The following is a 21,429-nucleotide window of genomic DNA, read 5'->3' as shown; positions in this document are numbered from 1 at the left end:
TACTGGCAAATTTATATTTTGCTGCGCCAGCCAGTATCCTATAGTAGAAAAGATCCTTACTAAGGAAGACAATACTAGATTCTTAGCTTTCGTACACAATGTCTTATTTAAACTGCCGTATAGATTCAGATTATTGCAGTCGTGACCTAAATCTATTATCATATTCACTCTCTAAATCCTTCCCGCCAAAATAGGTTCTATTTTTATAAGTGGTAAGTTGGAATCGTAATCAGGCATGACTCAGGTTCAGGAAAATATGACATGTTTATTGGAATATCTAAAACATAATACAAAATTCATACACTCAATTATGCTCAATACTAAATAAAACTCGAATTAAGAGGTTAACACTTTCTAAATTAATTAAATCTTATAAAGCATGCTAAACACATTAACTGCATATTGGGATAGATAGCAAATGATATGAAGTTAAGCTAAATACCTTTCAGTAGTATTACTCGCAAGAGAAAACTAATAAACATTCTAATGTTACTGAGATACTAAATTCTACTATTCTTATCGCATCAAGTTAATCCTATCACATACAAAATTACAAAAGATCTCTTCCAAAAAATTCTTCTTACTCTCAAAGGAGGTTAACTTTCTAAATAGAGACTGTCCACAGAATTCTTTAGAATACAGTTCTTAATTTCACATTCGTAAACAATCTTCTCTCTTCTAATGAACTTTCACACAAAATAGAGTAATTGCACCTTGCCGAGCTTTTTCTGCATCGTTCAGCACCTGTCTGGATACTTCTCATCTGTTGGCTGTCCATACGTCAACGTAGGGGTTACGCTATCTTCATTCCTTCTGCCAAAAACGGACTCAAATTTTTGCGTTTCAGGAACAATTCGATGGGACTTTTCAGCGACAACTTGATTCTGCTAGGACTGGAATTTTTACCTTCAGGTTTGCATAAAATCCTACTTCATTTTAAGAACGCTCGCAGTCCGACATCTTATCACAGACTTCACCCCCCCTTACGCAAAACTGCCCGCTAACTTCCGAACCACCAAAACAGGGAAACGATATGACAAGAGAGAGAGAGAGAGAGAGAGAGAGAGTCTTCCGATACGGACTCAACCTCTTATATTCTTCTATAGAGCGCACTCTTTTCTCAGTCCCCTTTTTGAACACGGCCCTTATCTTTTCACCCCTTTGGGTTCATCCTTTGCTTTTACGACGCTGTTATACTTGGATTCACAGAATACATGGCAACGTAATTTTCCGAGTAAGCTATAGCCGCTAGCGTTACGCTGTACACGTGTAGCTTTATGCCTTCCAGGAATTATTACTTAGCAACTTTTTAGATGACTCACGGTAAATTTTACATAGCTTAAGTGAGGCTTAAATTTAAATCAGATTATCTCTCTTTTTTAGACATACTTATAATGAAATCTTAATATAATCACATCAGCTTAAATATAAGGCACTTGAAATAAAGAATACAAATTTTACATAAAGTGAAGAAGTTTCACTTTTAATTACAGCTGATGTGCAGATATTTCTCTTTGTCAGCAAGTTTTATATGTTAGATTCCAAATGAATGATTTCTTTCCAAGATTCCTTCATTTAGGATCTAACACATTTCTTTGGGTCTTGCTCTATTGTAAGATCATGAATCAAAATTCATGTGTTAAACAGGTGTGCCAAAGGAGCCATTAATTCTCTAGAGCATTCCTTCAAGACATGCAGCAATATATTGTCAATTCCTACTGCCTTATTAACATCAAGTTTACTTGGCTCTAACTTCTCATGAGGTCACCCCTTCGTGAAGATGAAATACACTGATAAACTGCTCAATGAATACTTCAACTATATCCTCTGCATAAGTTACAAATCTGCCAGTGTCATCAACTAGCATCATCCTCCCACAGTCATCTTTTTATTCTACTTGCCGTATATCAAAAAAATTCACTATGATTTTTCTTAATTGATTGGTTAATTTCTTCTCACACTACACTTTTGCTATCTTTACAAACTGAGAGCGCTCCTCCCCCCCCCTCCACCAAACTCAACTACTCCCCATGTATTCTATTCCTATTCTAACCATCCCCATACATGCCATTACTGGTTTTATTTGTATACTCCGACTGTGACATGTACTTATTTTTGTTACATGTGTTCTGTTTGAGAGGCACTTCTTGAAATACTACTCACCAAACTATACCTACTGAGTATAGTTTGGTGAGTAGTATGTCAAGTTCAAGTGTATCAAATGCTTTGGTTAGGTCCAGCAGTACAAGGACGGCGTACTTGTTTTTGTCGAGAGCTTTGTTTATTGTGTTGGTGATGTCTTCTAAATAAAGTAATGGTGCTTTTTGTTTTCTGAAAGCCATATTGGTTTTGTGAGATGATGTTGTACTTCTGTAAATAGTTCTGTAGTCTGGTGTGTGTTATTTTTTCTAGAATTTTTGAGATGACTGGTAGTGTAGCTATTGGTCTGTAGTTCTGAGTATCGTTTCTTTTGCCGTGTTTGTATATTGGCATAATTACTGCAGTTTTTAGTTGTTGTGGAATAATGCCTGTGTCGAATATTATGTTCACGAGTTTCAAAAGTATTGGATTTATTTGTTCAAAATGTGTTATAAGGTCTGCGAGTCTTATTTTGTCTATTCCTGGAATGGTCTTTGGTTTTAGTTGTAGGATTGCTTGTTTCAGTTCCTGTTTTGTTACGGGTGGAAAATACATCGTTTGTTGTTGACTTTGTGTCAGTAGTTTTTTGTTGATCGTTGGTAGTTTGTCTTTTTTGAGTTGTGTGATGTTGTTTGTGAAAGCATGGTTGAATGAGTCTGCCAGTTCCTCTTGGTTTGTGTCCTGACCAAAGCTTTTTGCAATAAAATCTTGTGCTGAAGTTTTCTTTTTTCGAGTTACTATTTCATTGAGTGTAGCCCATGTTTGCGTAATGTTGTCGTTATATTCCATGAATTTTTGGAAGTAGTAACGTCTTTTTGCCCTACGAATTTTTGTTGTTAGTTGATTACTTGTATTTTTGTATATCAATTATGGCATCATTGGCAATCTCACATTAACAATGAGGATATTAGGAAATAACTTGCAAACTAAGGCATTCTGGAATGTGTTAATTGAGTTAATTTCAGGTGGTATGGTCACTTAAACAGAATGGAAGAGGAAAGATTAGCAAAACAAGTGTTCTCTGCCAGGTTGGCAGGAAAAAGACCAAGATATAGTTGGATTGATACAGTAAAAAGTGTCTTAGAAGATAGAAATATAAGATCTGATAATGCTGGAGTCTTGACAGGGAACAGATAGATTTGGAGAAAAATTGTATATAGAAAGTTAGTAATTATGTCAGTTTTTCATGGTATGAAGGTCAGTAATAACAAGACAAAGACAATGAAAATAGGCAGAAGCATTGAAAATATCAACTGCATTTTGAATGAAGAACCTACAGAACAAGTAAAACATTTCAACTACAGTGAAGGTGGTAAAATAAACAAGGAAATAGATAACAGAATCAACAAAGCTGGTATGGTAGGAAGTCTACTGAATAAATTTATATGGAATAACAGAGAAATTAGTCAAAACATTAAATTAGTTGTATATAAGAGAGTGTTCAAACACCAATTTTAACTTATGGATCTGAGTTAGAAATAAAACACTTGGGACGTGAACAGATGGCATCAATGGCAGTACCACATTAACAAATGAGGATATTAGAAAAGAACTTGCAATCGTTAGCATTCTGGAATGTGTTAGTTGAGCTAATTTCAGGTGGTATGGTCACTTAAACAGAACGGGAGAGGAAAGATTAGCAAAACAAATGTTCTCTGCCAGGTTGGCAAGAAAAAGACCATGATATAGGTGGATTGATACAGTAAATAGTGTCTTATAAGATAGAAATATAAGATCTGATAATGCTGGAGTCTTGACAGGGAACAGATAGATTTGGAGGAAAATTGTAGATAGAAAGTTAGTAATGATGTCAGTTTTTCATGTAGTACAATCATATCCTGTACATCCCTTGAGGGTACATGTCAGAAATTTGATGATGACAGATAATCTACAAGATCACAGAATGGCAATTAAACAACAGCAGACAATTCTAAAAAGTGCCACCTGAGTAGCTAACAAAAGTCAGTAATGCTAATCTTTCATAACTTTATTTTGTCTATATATATATATATATAATTTTTTTTAAATAAGTCAGGAAATTATTGACTTTTTTTTAGTTATCTTACATTAGCTACTCCGGTGGTGCTTTTTAGAATCGTCTCTTATTGTTTAATTGCCATACTGTGATCTTGTACTGATGATGCCTATGATACTTAGGCAAAAATTCTACATTAATATAGTTTTTTTATATAAGTTTTCCTGCACTTTTATTTCTTTTCATAAGTTTACATGATTACTAAACTTCCTATCAACAAACTTCCTTTCCTCCAAATTAGTTTGTTATCTGTCAGGACTCCAATATTGTCAAATCCTCTATATCATTCTTTCAATGCACTTCTACTGTCCGACCACAGATGCGAGACCCCTTGACACTTTTGTGCATAGCAGAAGAAGGTGAATCCATTCCAATAATAGAGTAATCACAGTGATGAGTGTTTATTATTATACTTTGGAATATTAGCTTTTCTTTTATGAAAATTCTAGTTTTTAAAGTAGTAACTATTTTGCTTGTACTACAGATGGAAAATTTTGCATATAAAGCACATGATTTTGTGTGTTGGTGACAAATTTGTACATTGCTTTATTCCTTTCTCCTCTTCAACATGAATTGACTCTTCTTGGCACCGTGCCATCCATGGCTCTCACATCTGTGGATGGACAGTACCTGCATCAATCAGTCTGGATTTTGATCTACTGATCTGTTTTGCTAACCTTTCCTCTTCCATTCTCCCAATGACCATACCACCCAAGATTGGCTTTGCTCACATATTCTTAAATGCTAAACATGTCAGCTTATTTCCTAATATCTTCATTTTTTATGGCCAATGATGCCACCTGTTCGTTTACTTACATTTTCTCAGAACTCTCATATTGTGTTCTCTGGTCATTACTCACTGTTTCATTTCTCTCCCAGCCCCCAAAATTCATAAGATAAAATCATCAACACAGTCTTGTAAACAGCTAGTTAAGCATGTTTTTACTAATTTCTCTCTTATTCCATACAAATTTATTCAAGTGACTTCTAAATTACACTAGTTTTGCTAATTTTGTTGTAATAGATATGGTATGAAAGTCAGCAATAAAAAGACAAAGACAATGAAAATAGGCAGAATCATTGAAAATGTCAACTATGTTGTGAATGGAGAACCTGTGGAACAAGTGAAACACTTCAGCTACTTAGCACGATTTTTATTGAAGATGGTAAATTAAATATAGAAATAGACAACAGAATCAGCAAAGCTGGTATGGTAAGAAGTCAATTGAATAAATTTATATGGAATAAGAGAAATTAGTCAGAACACTAAATGAGCTGTATACAAGATAGTGTTCAAACCAGTTTTAACTTATGGATCTGAGAGCTGGGTCAGAAGTAAAACACTTGACCAAAGACTAGAGACCGCAGATATGAGAGTCCTGAGAAAGATTATAGGCGTGAACAGATCCAGGAATGCGTTAGCAGAGCTAATCTATGGTGGTATGGTCACTTAAACAGAATGGGCGAAGAAAGATTAGCAAAACAAGTGTTCTCTGCCAGGTTGGCAGCAAAACGACCCAGAGGAAGACCAAGATATATATGTGGATTGATACGGTACAAAGTGCCTTAGACGATAGAAATATAAGATCTGATAATGTTGGAGTCTTGACAAGTAACCGACTGATTTGGAGGAAAATTGTAGATAGGAAGTTAGTAATGATGTAATTTTTTTCATGTAGTACTATCATATCCTGTACATCCCTTGAGGATACATGGCAGGAATTTGATGATGATGATGCAAATTTTGTTGTCTATTTACATATTTAATTTGTCATACTTTCTACTCCAGCTGCCTTTCCACATCTCAGGTTCTTAATGGCTTTTTCTAAGCTCAAGTATTGACACTCCTGACTAAATTCCTTATCAATATTTGTTCAAGACCATTCTATTCTGCCTCTCTGATTTCACTTAACAATCTTACAAAGTAATTACACCAGACATCTATAATATCATTATGTTCACATTTTGTCGCCTTTATAATCTATGATTCTTTTCACATCTCCATCCTCCATTTCTCAGCTTTTCACCAGAACTTCAAAACATTTTGCCATATTTCTGATACCTTCTCCTTTCAACCAAATGTTCCCATGAATGCTGCTTTTACACAATGCCTTGCTTTCTACATTTTTCTCTATATTCTCTGAGTGCTTACTTACTAGCTAGGAACTTTCAATATGCTTTTTTTCTGGGATAGACTCACTTCTTTGGTCCACAATAAAGTTTAGACTTTTCTGACATTACAAATAACTTTGTCACATGCTTCCCTGGCTGAAACAATGTTTTCTTCCAATTTTGCCAAGTCACTAAGGTTTGGTTCTTGTCTTCAAACTCTTTTATGTTTTCTCCAATAATAATCTTTGTATACTGGATTCATTCTATTGTTGACCTCTGAAAACTGCTTGATTTTTTTTTAAATCTTTAAAAATTTTTAATTTTTAAAGTTTTTTTTTTCTTTTCAGCATGATATTCACTTTTATTCTGCTTAAAACTAAATTGTAATCACTTCCTATTTTAAATACCCTCCATATTCAAGTCCAGAGCACGTGTGAACATATCACCAACCACAGTAGCATAGTCAATAAGACATTTCTTGTATTTTCTCTTCATGTGAATATTTGTAGTTGCAGATGTGTACTAACTTTACTGGAGTGTTAAAAGTAATGACAATCATGAGTTTGCTCAGTCCCATTCGAGTGAAGAATGAAATAATAACTAGCTAAAATAAACTATTTGAGAGATTAAGTGTGCTAATGGTGATGGGTTTGGATTTAATGGTCAACAGTCAAAAGATACTACTCACTTTCTATTACTGATAGAAATGTAGATAAACATATTTAAAAAATAAAATAAACACATAACTTATATAAGCAGGAAAACAACAAGAACTTGCTTCAATTAACTTTCCCTCTGTTATTCTACTTTGATCAAGCTAGTAAACAAGCAGCCTGATCTTGCTGAACATGTGGTTACCTCTAGTAACAGTTCCTTAGATTGAAGTCCTGTCTAAGAACAGTTCTCTTATGAAAAGATTGTATAAACAAATTTTGAAACATTTTTCACCACTTGTAGAAAATAGTGCTCATTAGCAATGCTCATTTCAATGAATGATTTTTTTATATATCACATCATTAGAACATCAATGCAATTAGACCATACTCTTCTATGTAACCTCATTATATTGGCATTGCTGAATGTTGAACATATATACCTGTTATATTTGTTTGACTTGTATTCCAATTCAAGTTATACTGAAAATATCCTTGCTACTTTGAGTAAAAATTTCAAATTAAATAATTTTTTTGCTTAAGAAATTATCTGTTTATTCATGGTTGCACCTGTTTGGAAACTCTTTAACTGCTTGGAAAGAACTTATAGCAGAGTATATAAGTTCTTTTTGCTATACACTGTGGTATCAATTTGGTCAAGCTACTCACTGATGAAGCCTTAAAAAAGGCTGAAACCGGTCTGGGGGTAGTGACCTCCCACCATAATGTAATAACAGCATACATTTCCTAGGAAATGTGTTTTTACATTATAGAAAATACCGAAGAATAGCGATCAGAACTCTTCACCACCTTTGCTGGGAGTTGTCCGGTATTGTACTACGTACTAGGGTCACTTGCATTAGCTCATGCTAGTGATCGCCGATACTTTATAGTTTACTATATTCGGCATGAAACTCTCTGATTCTAATCTTTGAGTTTCTTATTCGGTTTTAAAACAATATGGGATTTAATATCCCCTTAATTTAAATATCTGTTTATTCATTATAAAATTCAAATATCTACATCAATAAAAAAAATATATAGTTAACATACTATACATTATACAATATATTTAGTTTAATTCTTTATCCAAGTGTAAGCAAACAAAGTTTGCACCTGAAGTATCTTCAGGACTGGGGCAACTTGTGGCAAAGGTGGATAAACTTCACATCACTTGCCTTAGTATCCCATAATGCAAAGCACATTTCCATGCAGACAGGTATAATGCTGTGCATTATGGGAAGGGTCACTACCCAGACCAGTTTCGACCTTAATTGAGGTCTCTTCAGTGGGAGCCAGACCCAGAAGTGATACCAAGGTTGAAGCAATGCAGAAGTCATATTTACCATCGTTCTCTAATCCAGAGTAATTAATAAATTACTCTGGATTAGAGAACGATGTTGGAAATTTTTTTCACTTGGTTAGACTACAAATTATACATTTAGTTTAATCCTTTATCCAAGTGTAAGCAAATAAAGTTTGCGCCTGAAGTATCTTCAGCACTGGGGCAACTCGTGGCAAAGTTGGAAACTCGTTAGCAACGCATATAGGGAATATGACTTCTGCATTGCTTCAACCTTGGTATCACCTCTGGGTCTGGCTCCCACTGAAGAGACCTCAACAAAGGTCGAAACTGGTCTGGATAGTGACCCTTCCCATAATGCTTAGCATTATACATGTCTGCGAGGAGATGTGCTTTACATTATGGGATACTAAGGCAAGTGATGTGAATTTTGTCCACCTTTGCCACAAATTGCCCAAGTCCTGAAGATATTTCAGGTGCAAACTTTGTTTGCTTACACTTCAATAAAGCATTAAACTAAATAATAATTTATAGTCTAACCAAGTGAAAAATACTTCCATCAACATACTATACACATCAGTTTCAATGTTCAAAGTAAACTGAATAGATAACACTTCATATTTAAAAAAAAAAAAAAAAAAAATCAACTCACTCGAAAGAATGCTTCATAAATCTGAACAACTTTTTCTTTTAGTGGCTTCTTTGAGCTACTTTGTTTTACCATGTTCATTGCAGATAAAGTCTTATACAATCATGTTTATTCATTCACCTGTTGATTAGTTTCGAATGAAGTTATCTGAAAAACAAAAATATATACATATTTCAATGGTCAAAGTTTTCTAATATATATACGGTAATACAATTTTCACATCTATTAGCATATTCATCAGGACTGATCATCATCAGCTGCAACCCTCTTAAAGAGGAGGCCACAGGATTAGATTAGATCTATTAGAAACACAAATACTGGATAAAATCAAATTTGAATCTGAAACTTAAATTAAATCTGAATACTTACATTTAAAAATACTAAAAAAATTACATAATTATCCTGCCATGTACCTTCAAGAGGTGTACAGGATAGTACTACATGAAAAATTTACATCGTTACTAACTTCCTATCTACAATTTTCCTCAAATTCAGTCTGTTAGTTGTCAAGACTCCAACATTATCAGATCCTATATTTCTATCGTCTAAGGCACTTTGTACAGTATCAACCCACCTATATCTTGGTTTGTCTCTAGGTCGTTTTCCTGCCAACCTAGCAGAGAAAACCTTTCCTCGTCCATTCTATTTAAGTGACCATACCACCTAAGATTAGCTCTGTTAACACATTCCTGGTTGCTGACAATGCCAAGTTCTTTCTTAATATCCTCGTTTTTAATATGATATTGCCATTGATGCCATCTGTTCACACCTCTAATCTTTCTCAGGACTCTCATATCTGCGGTCTCTAGTCTTTGGTCAAGTGTTTTACTTCTGAACATGCTCTAAGATCCATAAGTTAAAATTGGTTTGAACACTGTTCTGTATACAGCTAATTTAGTGTTCTGACTAATTTCTCTCTTATTCCATATGAATTTATTCAACTGATTTCCTACCATACCAGTTTTGTTGATTCTGTTGTCTATTTCCATATTTAATTTACCATCTTCACCAAAAATCGTGCCTAAGTAGCTGAAATGTTTTACTTGTTCCACAGAATTCTCCGTTCACATTGACATTTCCAAAGATTCTGCCTATTTTCATTGTCATTGTCTTTTTATTGCTGACCTTCATATCACATATATTACAACAGTTATTCAATTTAGTCAGGGAATCTTGCAGACTTGTAGGGATTTATTTAGAAGTATAACATCGTCAGCATAAAGCAAAGAGCTGACATTAACATCAGCAATTTTGATATCATGTTTAATACCACTTTCCTTCATAACACCATATAGATAATGAATAACAGAGAGGATAATGTACATCCTTGTCTGACACCAGATTTAACATTAAACCATCTTCCTGTACTTCCTTCAATTCTAACTGCTGACTTACAACTCAAACGAAGACTAAGTATTGCTTGATATAATGCCCCCATTGACACCATACAACTGCAGCATTTTTGAATAGATTTTCTCTTTGTACCTTGCATATGCCTTTTCGATCTGCAAAGCTTGAATTCAGATCTTTTTATATTCCCATGATTTCTCAACTATTTATCTTAAAGTGAAAATCTAATCCTGACAACCAATATTTGGCCTAAATCCAGCTTGTTCTTCACCAAACTTCCCTTCCACAATTCTTCTCAACTGTTTCTCAAGTATACTTGCATAAATCTTGCCAGGAACACTTAGTAGGGAAATACCCCTGTAATTTTCACATTCAGTTTCATTTCCCCTTTTTATATATGGTACTATGAGAGCTCTACTCCAATCATTGGGAATTCGTCCCTCTCTCCAGGCTTTTTGAACTACGCAGTGAAGCCACTGTAAGACATTTATACCACCATACTTCAGCATTTCTGGTCGAATATCATCTACTCCTGCTGCCTTTCCACATTTCAAGCCTTTGATGGCTTTTTCTACTTCAAGTATGGATATGTATTCCAGACTGCATGCCTGTTGAGTGTTTTTTACCACTGTGCTGTCATCACTGCTTGTTTCATTTAGCAATTTTTCAAAGTAATTACTCCATACTTCAAGGATATCTTTTTCTCCCATTTTCATGTCACCTTTATCGTCTCTAACTCCTTTTACAGCACTCTTTCCTCCATTTCTAAGCTTCTTCAACAACATTATCAGAATATCTTGCTACCTTCTTGATATTTATTTTCTATGTTCTTATCAAAGTCCTCCCAACTTCCCTCTTAAACTTTAGCAAGTTTTACACAGCGTTTAGCTTTCTTACATTTGTCTCTGTATTCTCTAAGAGCACAAGCTGACTTATTTGCCACGAACTTTTGATATGCTTTCTTCTTTTCCTTCACTGTCTCTTTAACTTCCTGAGTCCACCATGGAGTTCTGATTTTTCTATCCTTGCAGACAACCTCACCGTACACCTTCCCAGCTGAATCAATAGGTGTTTTCTTCAAGGCTTGCCACTGAATCTTCAAGGTTTGGTTGCTATTCTCGAACTCCTTCATTTTTTTCTTCAATAATCTTTGTGTATTTTAGTCTACAGTTCACATCTGAGAGCTGCTCAAATTTTATTCACTTTAAAACTTTCTTACATGTTATTCTTTTCAATACGAAATTCACCACATGCCTTTCCGCCTGAATCAATCAGTGTTTTCTTCAAGGCTTGCCACTGAATCTTCAAGGTTTGGTTGCTGTTCTCAAACTCCTTCATTTTTTTTCTTCAACAATCTTTGTGTATTTTAGTCTACAGTTCATCTGAGAGCTGCTCAAATTTTATTCACTTTAAAACTTTCTTACATGTTATTCTTTTCAATACGAAATTCAATTTTATCTTGATCAAGACTAAATAATGATCACTTCTAATTTCAAATCCTCTGTACACTCTGGTGTCCTGCACCACGGAGAAAACATCACTAGCAACAATGACATAGTCAATGAGACTTTTCTTATTCCTTGCCTGTTCTCTCCATGTGAATTTGTGCACATTTTTATGTTGGAACATGGTGTTAGTAATAACCAGTCCATATCCTGAGCAGAAATCCAATAGGTATTTGCCATTATTATTAGCTTTGGTCTTTTCTCCAAATTTTCCAAAATATTTTTGTATGTCTGACAATCATTTCCTACTTTGTTGTTTAGATCCCCAACAAGGACCAACTTTTTCTTTTTCATTGTGTCAGTTGCTTTTTCTAAAGCCTCAAAAAATTCCTCCACTTCTACCTTAGTAGAACCTTCTGTGGGACCATAGGCACAAATAAGTCTCACTGTCCAATTCCCCATTCTGATATTTGCCCACATCACTCTACTTGACACTGCCTGCCATTCAAGAAGATTAGCCTCATATTTTGTGCTGACTACTATGGCTACATCTTCTTTTTCCTTGATTGTCATTGCCTGAATATAACATTTTGCATTTATTTCTCAAAAAGATCTCACCAGTTTTTGTCTTTTTTGTTTCAGTCACCCCTATTATGTCGATCTGGTACTTATCTAATTCCTCAGCTAGCTCTATTTCTTTGAGTTTCAGGCTTCGTATGTTGATAGTACCAATCTTTAACTCTGGTGATATCGAGTTGGGGTGTGTTTTCAGATTTTTTCCAGTAGCTGACTTTTCGCTGTTCGCCCTGGTTCCTTGGCAAAAACAACGGGGGCCTTGTATAACCAGGCGACGCTCCAGCCAGCATGAAATTTTGTCATGTTGTACCATCATTTTGTATTTTGGTTTAAGCCAATAACAATACAATTTGGTAGGCTAAATCTCAAATTGCCAGCCCATCCTCGTTCGTTCAGTATCCATGCAGATAACCAACACAGTGCACCACGAGAAGGTGAGGATTGGACATTAGGTCAGAAGCCCTATTTGGTTCTCCGCATTCCTTTAAAGGCTATGTGAAGGTCTCCTCTCAGTTATACAGCTTTGACTCTTAAGCACCCTCTCAATAAAAAATTAAAATAATGTTATTTTTAATTCACTACAATGCATAATTTTCTCCGTTACTACAAATATGTGACTGTGTCCTTAGTAAGATACCAATGCTATGAACAATGCTATTTGGCAGTGGAAATCTCATATAAAGTGACAATACTGCTTCAAAGAAACAGTATTTTTAATAGTTTCTGAAAGATGACTTCGAGCAACAAATACCACAGTCATAATCTCAACATTTTAATCCTTATATTAGAATGATTATTGGGAACAAGTTTACAGAGAGAGAGAGAGAGAGTGTGTCTATCATACGTGATTTTCTGAAAAATAATAGATGCTGGTATGCTTTATTGTTAGCAGGAAAAGTTGAATAAAACAAATATAGCCTGGTTGGCCGTGTGGTTAGCAGATCTGCTCTCCAGCCAAAAGGCTGTGGGTTCGATTCTCGCTGTGGACATGGATGTTGGTGATTGTCTGTGAAAGTACTAGTGGTGGTAGTCGGTGGTAGATGGTGTTGGTGTTAGATGATGAAAGTTAGTGGAGTAGTGAGACGATTAATTGTAGAACAGATGCCCTCCCTCGATGAGGCTTTGGACTCCCTGGAGGTAAGATGTAACAATAATAATAATAAAATGATATCACAACTGTATGTCATGGTGTCACTGTAAACAAAGGTGCTGGTACCATTGCATAACATCCAAAAAAAAGCATTGCCTTCTTAAAAATGACTGTTTAATCCTATGACAAATAAGTATCTTATTAGGTAAATGCTGCTCTAGAAACAAAACATAACACTTTTTCAAGATGTTAATGTGTAAGACCTTGGTGAATGAAAATCATCCGAGTTGATGAACTTGTATGATTTTCATCAGCACTACTGGTTGATGAACCTAACATGTTCATCAACCAATAGCAGACTATGTTCCTTTGAGGCCCTAGGCACAATTTTGTTATAAGGCCCTATATGTAAAATAAGTGTTTTTTTATATTAAAAAGACAATAAAATTCTTAAATAATAATCAGTTTTTTCTTTATTTATAATTATTTATTTAATTTGTCTAGTTAGTATTACAACTTACAATGTTACCTTTCGTGCTTTTAAATCTACAAATTGATCGATAATGTTATCATAATTGAACATATTAACTATATAATTTTCTATAAACATTATAGATAAATCATTTAAATGAGTCAGCCTTAAACTATTTCTTAAATAATGTTTTATTCTTTTTAAGACAAAAAAGAACATTCGTCACTAGCACTGCTTATTGATAAAGTCAAAAAAATTTTTAAGATTGTCTCTATGTTTCTTTAGAGGCATATTATCTTTCTGCCATGTAATTTTTCAGGCCCCTCGAGTCAATGAGGCCCTAGGTGCATGACTAGTGCGCCTATTGGGTAATCTGCCACTGTCATCAACACCTGTACAATTTAGCAGAATTTGAAACCACAGTTAAATAAAATAGCCTCAAACATACTGCAATACCTTAGCCAGGGCAAGAATGAAACATGAAAATTATATACCAGCTATGAATATAACAGTTTATGAAAGACTATCAACATACATATTATAATTTGTTGTAACTTTATAATACAATTTTAATGCTACCAAAAAATCTCATTATGAATAAATGAATTGAAGAAATTAACATTGGAATTCGTAAAATCAAAGATTATATTTAGCAGTTAATTCTTTCTTAGATAAATTTTGAAAAATGCTGTTTTTGAAATGCAAAGAGCAAATGTTGAGGAGGGAAAGAAGTTAGTTGAATTGCAATACCAGATATATAGTTATAATTTTGATATTCACAAAAAAGGGTGATATTTATAGTAAATGCATACTGAGAGCCAGCCTGGTTAGCAGAGTGGTTAGCGTATCCACTCTCCAGACAAGAGGCTGCGGGTTTGAATCTGCCTAGGCATGGATGTTTGTGAATGTCTTGCACCTTCACTCATCCAACTATATATACACTCTCCCAAGAAGAACTGGGTCACCATGGAAGAAGTAGACCCAACCCTCCTGCAATGGGAGAGGCCTTCATCCTGTAGTGGGTAGAAAAGACAGGCTGATCATCATCACGCCTGGCTGCTCAAGTGGTTAGCATATCCGCTCTCCAGTCAAAAGGCTGCGGGTTCGAATCCTGCCGTGGGCATGGATGTTTGTGATTGTCTATGAAAACAATAGTGGTGATGGTGGACAGTAGATGGCATTGGTGTAGATGAGGCAGTTTGTGGATGAGGTTGAGTGGTGGAGAGGAAGAGTTGTAAAGTAGGTGCCCTCCCTCGATGAGTCTTTCATCCAACTATATATACACTCTCCCAAGATGGACTGGGTCACCATGGAAGAAGCAGACCCAACCCTCCTGCAATGGGAGAGGCCTTCATCCTGTAGTGGGTAGAAAAGACAGGCTGATCATCATCACGCCTGGCTGGCCAAGTGGTTAGCATATCCGCTCTCCAGTCAAAAGGCTGCAGGTTCGAATCCTGCCGTGGACATGGATGTTTGTGATTATCTATAAAAACAATAGTGGTGATGGTGAACAGTAGATGGCATTGGTATAGATGAGGCAGTTTGTGGATGAGGTTGAGTGGTGGAGAGGAAGAGTTGTAAAGTAGGTGCCCTCCCTTGATGAGTCTTTCATCCAACTATATATACACTCTCCCAAGATGGACTGGGTCACCATGGAAGAAGCAGACCCAACCCTCCTGCAATGGGAGAGGCCTTCATCCTGTAGTGGGTAGAAAAGACAGGCTGATCATCATCACGCCTGGCTGGCCAAGTGGTTAGCATATCCGCTCTCCAGTCAAAAGGCTGCAGGTTCGAATCCTGCCGTGGACATGGATGTTTGTGATTATCTATAAAAACAATAGTGGTGATGGTGGACAGTAGATGGCATTGGTATAGATGAGGCAGTTTGTGGATGAGGTTGAGTGGAAGAGAGAAAGAGTTGTAAAGTAGGTGCCCTCTCTCGATGAGTCTTAGGACTCCCTGGAGGTATCAAATAATAATAATAATTACTCTTAATATAAGTCGGGGAGGGGGGGGATACAAATATTGCCTGAAATAATAGAAAATAGGGGAGAATGTATTGCTGTTCCACTCTGCTATACTGCTTGAAGCAAATTTTCTTTTCTTTACATTTTTTTTTCTGTTTTATTTTAATATGCACAGCACACATATAAATGTTATACACCAAATGCCTCAAAAGTCATAGTAGGCCTTCACCTCATTAAAATTGCAACTCTTAAAATAAATGGTAATGCAGTTTCATTAGAACTACTAATAATGACAGAACCACTATGACTTAATAAGCAATATAGAAGCTAATACATTTTCTCTTTATCCTCTTCATTAAAGTAATAACACTAGGAATGGATAATGTGTTATTTTACATAATTAGCAGGAAGAGAAAAAAGTGTGGAGTTGCCAAATGGACAACAGGGTCCATTATAAGTCCATTATAATGTCTTGCTAACAGATCTGAAATGTATGTGATACAGAGGAAACAAATGCTGTTCTTAAAGAATAAAAGGGTTTAACAAAATATCTCAGACACTTATTGTTTGTCTTATTTATCTCAAATGAATAAAACTGAAATTTTAAAAATAATAATTAAGAAAAAATGAAAATTTATGTTCACATTTCCACAGTAATAGTTACCTTTACTGCAATGAATGCCTATGAAAACTGTTATGAAAATTGTATACAACTATGTTATACTGCTTGAAGAAATGTTGTTTGCCAAAGGGGAAAAAAAAAACATCATCTAAAATTTAAAAATAAATAAATAAAAAAATTTAAAAAAAAAATAACAAACAAAAAGGAAACAATGACTCAATGGTCTCAACCCTTACAATACTATACATTCAAGCTAATATGGTTGAGCAATTATTACAGTTAAATGACTTAAAATTTTAATCTCAGCTGTACAAATAACAAGAAAATGATTTTTTTTTTTTGTTTTTTGTTTTTAAGGTTTCACTGTTTATTCTGTGCTAAAATCAGGATAAAATAAAGTAAGCAGGTAACCTGAAATTGCCTCTAAATGCACACTTCTTAATCTGACCAAAACAATAAAATGATTAACCTTCAACTCTTTTCTATCTGTGCCAAATGCAATAAGAATGCAAATACAAAATAAATGTTTTGTTCTTTCAAAAGAACATATTTTGTTCTTCTGCCTTTCTCTGAAGGATTTTTCCCATTGTTTATTCAGAAACGTTAAGCTTCTACTTTACGTTTTAAGACAAAGTTCTCCGTGACTAGCCCTACATGAAAAGTAGAAAAATCGAAAGTTTTTCGTACGCTTCCTTTGAATAAACTCGTCAGATTTTTCTATATAAAATGGAGAAAAAAAAATATATATGTGTGTGTGTGTGTAAATGTATCATAATAATTACTTTCACTGTAAAAGTGCGTCTTCGAATACAGAAATTAAATTTACAGACATTTCAGGCTAAAGGACATTTTTTAATTTAAAAATTTATATTAATGATGAGTCTTGGACTCCTTGGAGGTATCAGGAATAATAATAATATTATAAAGTAAATATGACAACACACCACGTGCCTATTCAATGCTCGGTTACACGTAATCTTTTGTAGGACAGCTTATAACATCCAGATTTAAAATGTATAACTTGAGAACAGGAAGGGACAAGGACTGATACTTTACTTAGCTGCAGATGTGAAAAACACCTAAGGTATGTGAATAATCTTGAATCATATGAAATTAGGAACAACATTCAGTAGCCTGATGTTCCAGCAACTCATTAATGCTACATGATGAATGTAATCGGGCAAGATGTTAATAAAATGCGATATATGACAATCTGAACATAGATAACATAACACAAACTCATGTAGCAGTAACGTAACATGTGGAACATTGATTTTACATCCGCTTCTACTACAGGTGTCAAAAACAGCCGCTCGTCAGTAAATTAAGCATTAACTACACCATTGAAGAAAGACATAATTCACCAAGTAATAAATTTAACATGTTGATTATTTCATACAGGTACAATCAGACTACATATTGGTTATACATTTCGTAAGCAACTTTGTAAAATTGGAGATTGTTAACAAAGTAGAATTTTTCAATGCCGAAATTTAAGGATCGGAAATAACGGACTGCAGATGCAATTCACGGTTTATTCCGAGTACATTAAAAATAAATAACTTATAGTGCATGAGGCTAGCTATAAAATTATAGCTAGCGACTTTTATTTCTATAGAGAGTATACGGCGCCCTCGTTTAGCCTTAAAAACTTTTTGAAGACAGAAAGGTAGTTAGGCTCCATTTTTCAAACCTTTAGTGATAGTTAGTCCCAGCTATCAATGAAATGAAGGTTCTCGTGAAGAGAATGCAGCAGACAAGCGCCGCAATTTCGTGGCACTAAACATTAAGACTCCTATCATAGTCCGGAAATAGGCTGGCGTAGAAAAACTTGCACCGGTTTCCACAGACAAATAAGTCAAGTTTGCGCCTGCATGTAATGCAAGTCTAGCTGACCCTGCAGGTAGTGCAAGACCGAGTTAACTCATGGTAAAAGTAGAAAAAGCTCTGATCACTAATCTTAATATTTACCCATAATGCAGAGCACATCTCCTGGAGGAGATGTATGATGCTTTGTATAAAGGGCAAGAGGCCACTACCCAGACCGGTTTCAACCTTTATTGAGGTCTCATTAGTGGAGAACAGGCTAGAAATATCAAGATTTTAGTAATACAGAGAGAGCCTGTGTAGCTCAGTGGATGTGGCGTTTGCCAACCACGGCGCTTGGCCGCACGAAGGAAGACTTGGTTTCGAGTCTAGTCGGCGACTAGAGGAAATTTTTCTAAGCCTTTGTTCGACCGGTTCCCGACTTAGTCGATCTCTGGCACGGGCAAGCAGGTTTTTCCTCCCGGAAACTCGGGTTTTTCGTCCTGTAAACTCAAGAAAATCGACCGTAGAACCCACATTATTTCAGACATTAAATATATTGTGTTAGGGTTAGGGACCACGAGATGGCGGCACATTTGAGCCGTCTCTCTTCACTGAGTACCACTTAATTAGTGATAGCCTTGGGCCATCTATCTCTGATTGGTACCAGTGGAGATTGAACTGCCCACTCAGTCTCCAAAAGTTAGATAGGGTTAAATGGCCTCGCCTACTCCCCGTATACGGGAATAAAAAGGCGTTAGCTGATTTTTTTTTTATATAGTAATACAGAGCTTATAAGTATTTTACCAGAACAAGTTACCATAAGGTGTTTTAACCTTATTAAATGAAAATCTCAGGAGGAGATTTATATATATACATATATATATACACACACAAGGTTTAAAATAGCTTGGTATCTTTAACATTTATTATACCCAAAGCACATCTCTTGGAGGAGATGTATAATGCTTTGTATTAAGGGCAAGGGGCCACTACCCAGACCGGTTTCAACTTTATTGAGGTCTCATCAGTGGGAGCCAGCCTAGAAATATCAAGATTTTAGTAATACAGAGCTTATAAGTTTTTACCAGAACAAGTTACCATAAGGTGTTTTAACCTTATTAAATGAAAATCTCAGGAGGAGATTTATATATATATATACACACACACACACACATATATATATACACACCAGGTTTAAAATAGCTTGGTATCTTTAACATTTATTATACCCAAGGTAAAATACTTTCTACATTTATATCTCCTCCTGAGATTTTTATTTAATAAGGTTAAAACACCTTATGGTAACTTGTTCTGGTAAAATACTTATAAGCTCTGTATTACTAAAATCTTGATATTTCTAGCCTGGCTCCCACTGATGAGACCTCAATAAAGGTTGAAACCGGTCTGGGTAATGGCCCCTTGCCCTTAATACAAAGCATCATACATCTCCTCCAGGATATGTGCTTTGCATTATGGGTAAATATTAAGATTAGTGATCAGAGCTTATTCTACTTTCACCGTGAGTTACCTTGGTCTTGCATTACCTGCACAGTCAGCTAGACTTGCATTACGTGCAGGCGCAAACTTGACTTATTTGTCTGTTTGTTTACTTGGGAAATGGAGTAAAACCAGATTTAAAATAGCTCGGTATCTTTAACAAACAAACATATGTATGAACAGTCTATATTTCTACCCCACTGCAGGGTAAAGACCTCTCCCATTGTAGAAGGTTTTAGCCAGGGACGAATTCTCCATCCTTCCTATGCTTGCTGAGCAAGCTCATTAATTGAGAAAGAAGTAATATTTATTTGTTAATAAATGCATGCATCTATAAGTATTCCATTTAGGCTTTTATTTTTGTAGACAGAAGACGTCTTAAGCTTGTGCGGCAATAATTGAGCATTGTGCTGTGTATCGAAGGACGATGCTCGTTCGTCTAGTCAAAGCTACCTTGGCTTGCTCGGTTGTGGGAGCTTCCTGGTCCGCACTGCAGCACTGTGATTTCATGCACTCGCATAGCCATTTCCGCTCCATTCACATCGTCTTAAACACAGGCCATATTATAAGTAGCTTTAACCAGTGAGCTTCAATCAACCTTTACAAATGTGTGTGTGTTGCTTGGGAAAATTAAGTTACGACCAACGTTTTATGACGATGTTATTGACCAGTTCATAAAGAAGAACTGTAGGGTAAAATTTGCATTCAAGTAGCTAAATTGAAAAAGATAGAATATCATTTGCAAAATAAATGTTGATTTTGTATGATTAAATGTACATAAATTTCTAAATACAGTGGTACCTTGAAATACGAGTGCTCCAACATACGAATTTTTTGAGATACGGGCCGTCACTAGGTCGATTTTTTGCCTTGAGTTACGAGCCAGAACTTGAGATACGAGCTGCTTCGGGGACGTCACAACCACCACTCTGCTCAGATTCCAGAGTCTTGCACGTCGTTCAGTTCACATGTTTACCTCACCGCAGAAGCATTTCTGTCGTGTTGAGTTTTTTTTTTTTTTTTTGTATGTACAGTTATTTAGCTAATTATTTTCGTATAACTATGAGTCCAAAGGAGTTGAGTGTAAAGAACAGTGGTAAGAAAAGGAAAAAGGTGATATCCGTGGAATTAAAGCGTGAGATAATAGACAAACATGAGCAAGGAGTAAGAGTAATAGACTTGGCAACGCAATACGATCGCACTACTTCTACGATATGTACTATTCTGAAGCAGAAGGACTCAATAAAGGCTATAACTCCAGCTAAGGGTGTTAAAATTATTTCAAAGCTATGCAACTCTGTTCATGAAAAGATGGAGAACTTCCTGATTTTTTGGTTGACAGGGAAGCAGCTTGCAGGAGACACTGTGACAGAGACTATAATTTGCGAGAAGGCACGAGCCATTTACCCAGATTTGCTGCAGCAGATCCCAGATACTTCAGAAGAGGAGGCTTCAGAAGAGTAGTTCAAAGCCAGTCGTGGGTGGTTCGAAAATTTCCGAAAAAGGACCGCCATTCACTCCGTTGTCAGGCATGGTAATTACGGCAGCGAGCTCTGATTCTAAGGCAGCTGAGGAATTTGTAAAAATCTTTGCTGAATTGATCGAAGCCAAATGATACATCCCCCAACAAGTTTTCAACTGTGATGAGACAGGGCTCTTCTGGAAGAAGATGCCAGGTCACAAGCCCATGAAGGATAGGCTGACCCTCCC

General features: G+C 35.6%; 1 protein-coding gene across 5 annotated transcripts in view; it reads right to left on the bottom strand.

Annotated features, from left to right (window-relative positions):
• The window catches only part of LOC150106430 (armadillo-like helical domain-containing protein 3), a 352,469-nt gene extending 334,664 nt beyond the window's left edge, over positions 1 to 17,805 (bottom strand). Inside the window, exons 1-2 of one of the 5 annotated variants that reach the window (XM_090392440.1) lie at positions 17,358 to 17,805; positions 8,895 to 9,038 (exon numbers count right to left, since the gene is read on the bottom strand). In XM_090392440.1, the coding sequence (XP_090248566.1) occupies positions 8,895 to 8,972 (78 nt within the window). In that variant the 5' untranslated portion in view covers positions 8,973 to 9,038; positions 17,358 to 17,805. Of the gene's footprint in view, positions 1 to 8,894; positions 9,039 to 16,882; positions 17,028 to 17,357 lie in introns of those variants that run through there. The other 4 variants (XM_090392443.1, XM_090392441.1, XM_090392439.1 and 1 more) reach the window with 4 other exon arrangements.
• Between the last annotated feature and the right edge of the window lie 3,624 nt (positions 17,806 to 21,429).

This window comes from Typopeltis vanoorti, chromosome 5 (assembly GCF_054136105.1).
Source record: "Typopeltis vanoorti isolate ZY-2024b chromosome 5, IOZ_Tvanoo_1.0, whole genome shotgun sequence".
In the NCBI taxonomy this organism is placed as follows: Eukaryota; Metazoa; Arthropoda; class Arachnida; order Uropygi; family Thelyphonidae; genus Typopeltis; species Typopeltis vanoorti.
The sequence above is the reverse complement of the archived record's forward strand: the minus strand, read 5'-3'. Positions and strand labels throughout refer to the sequence as shown.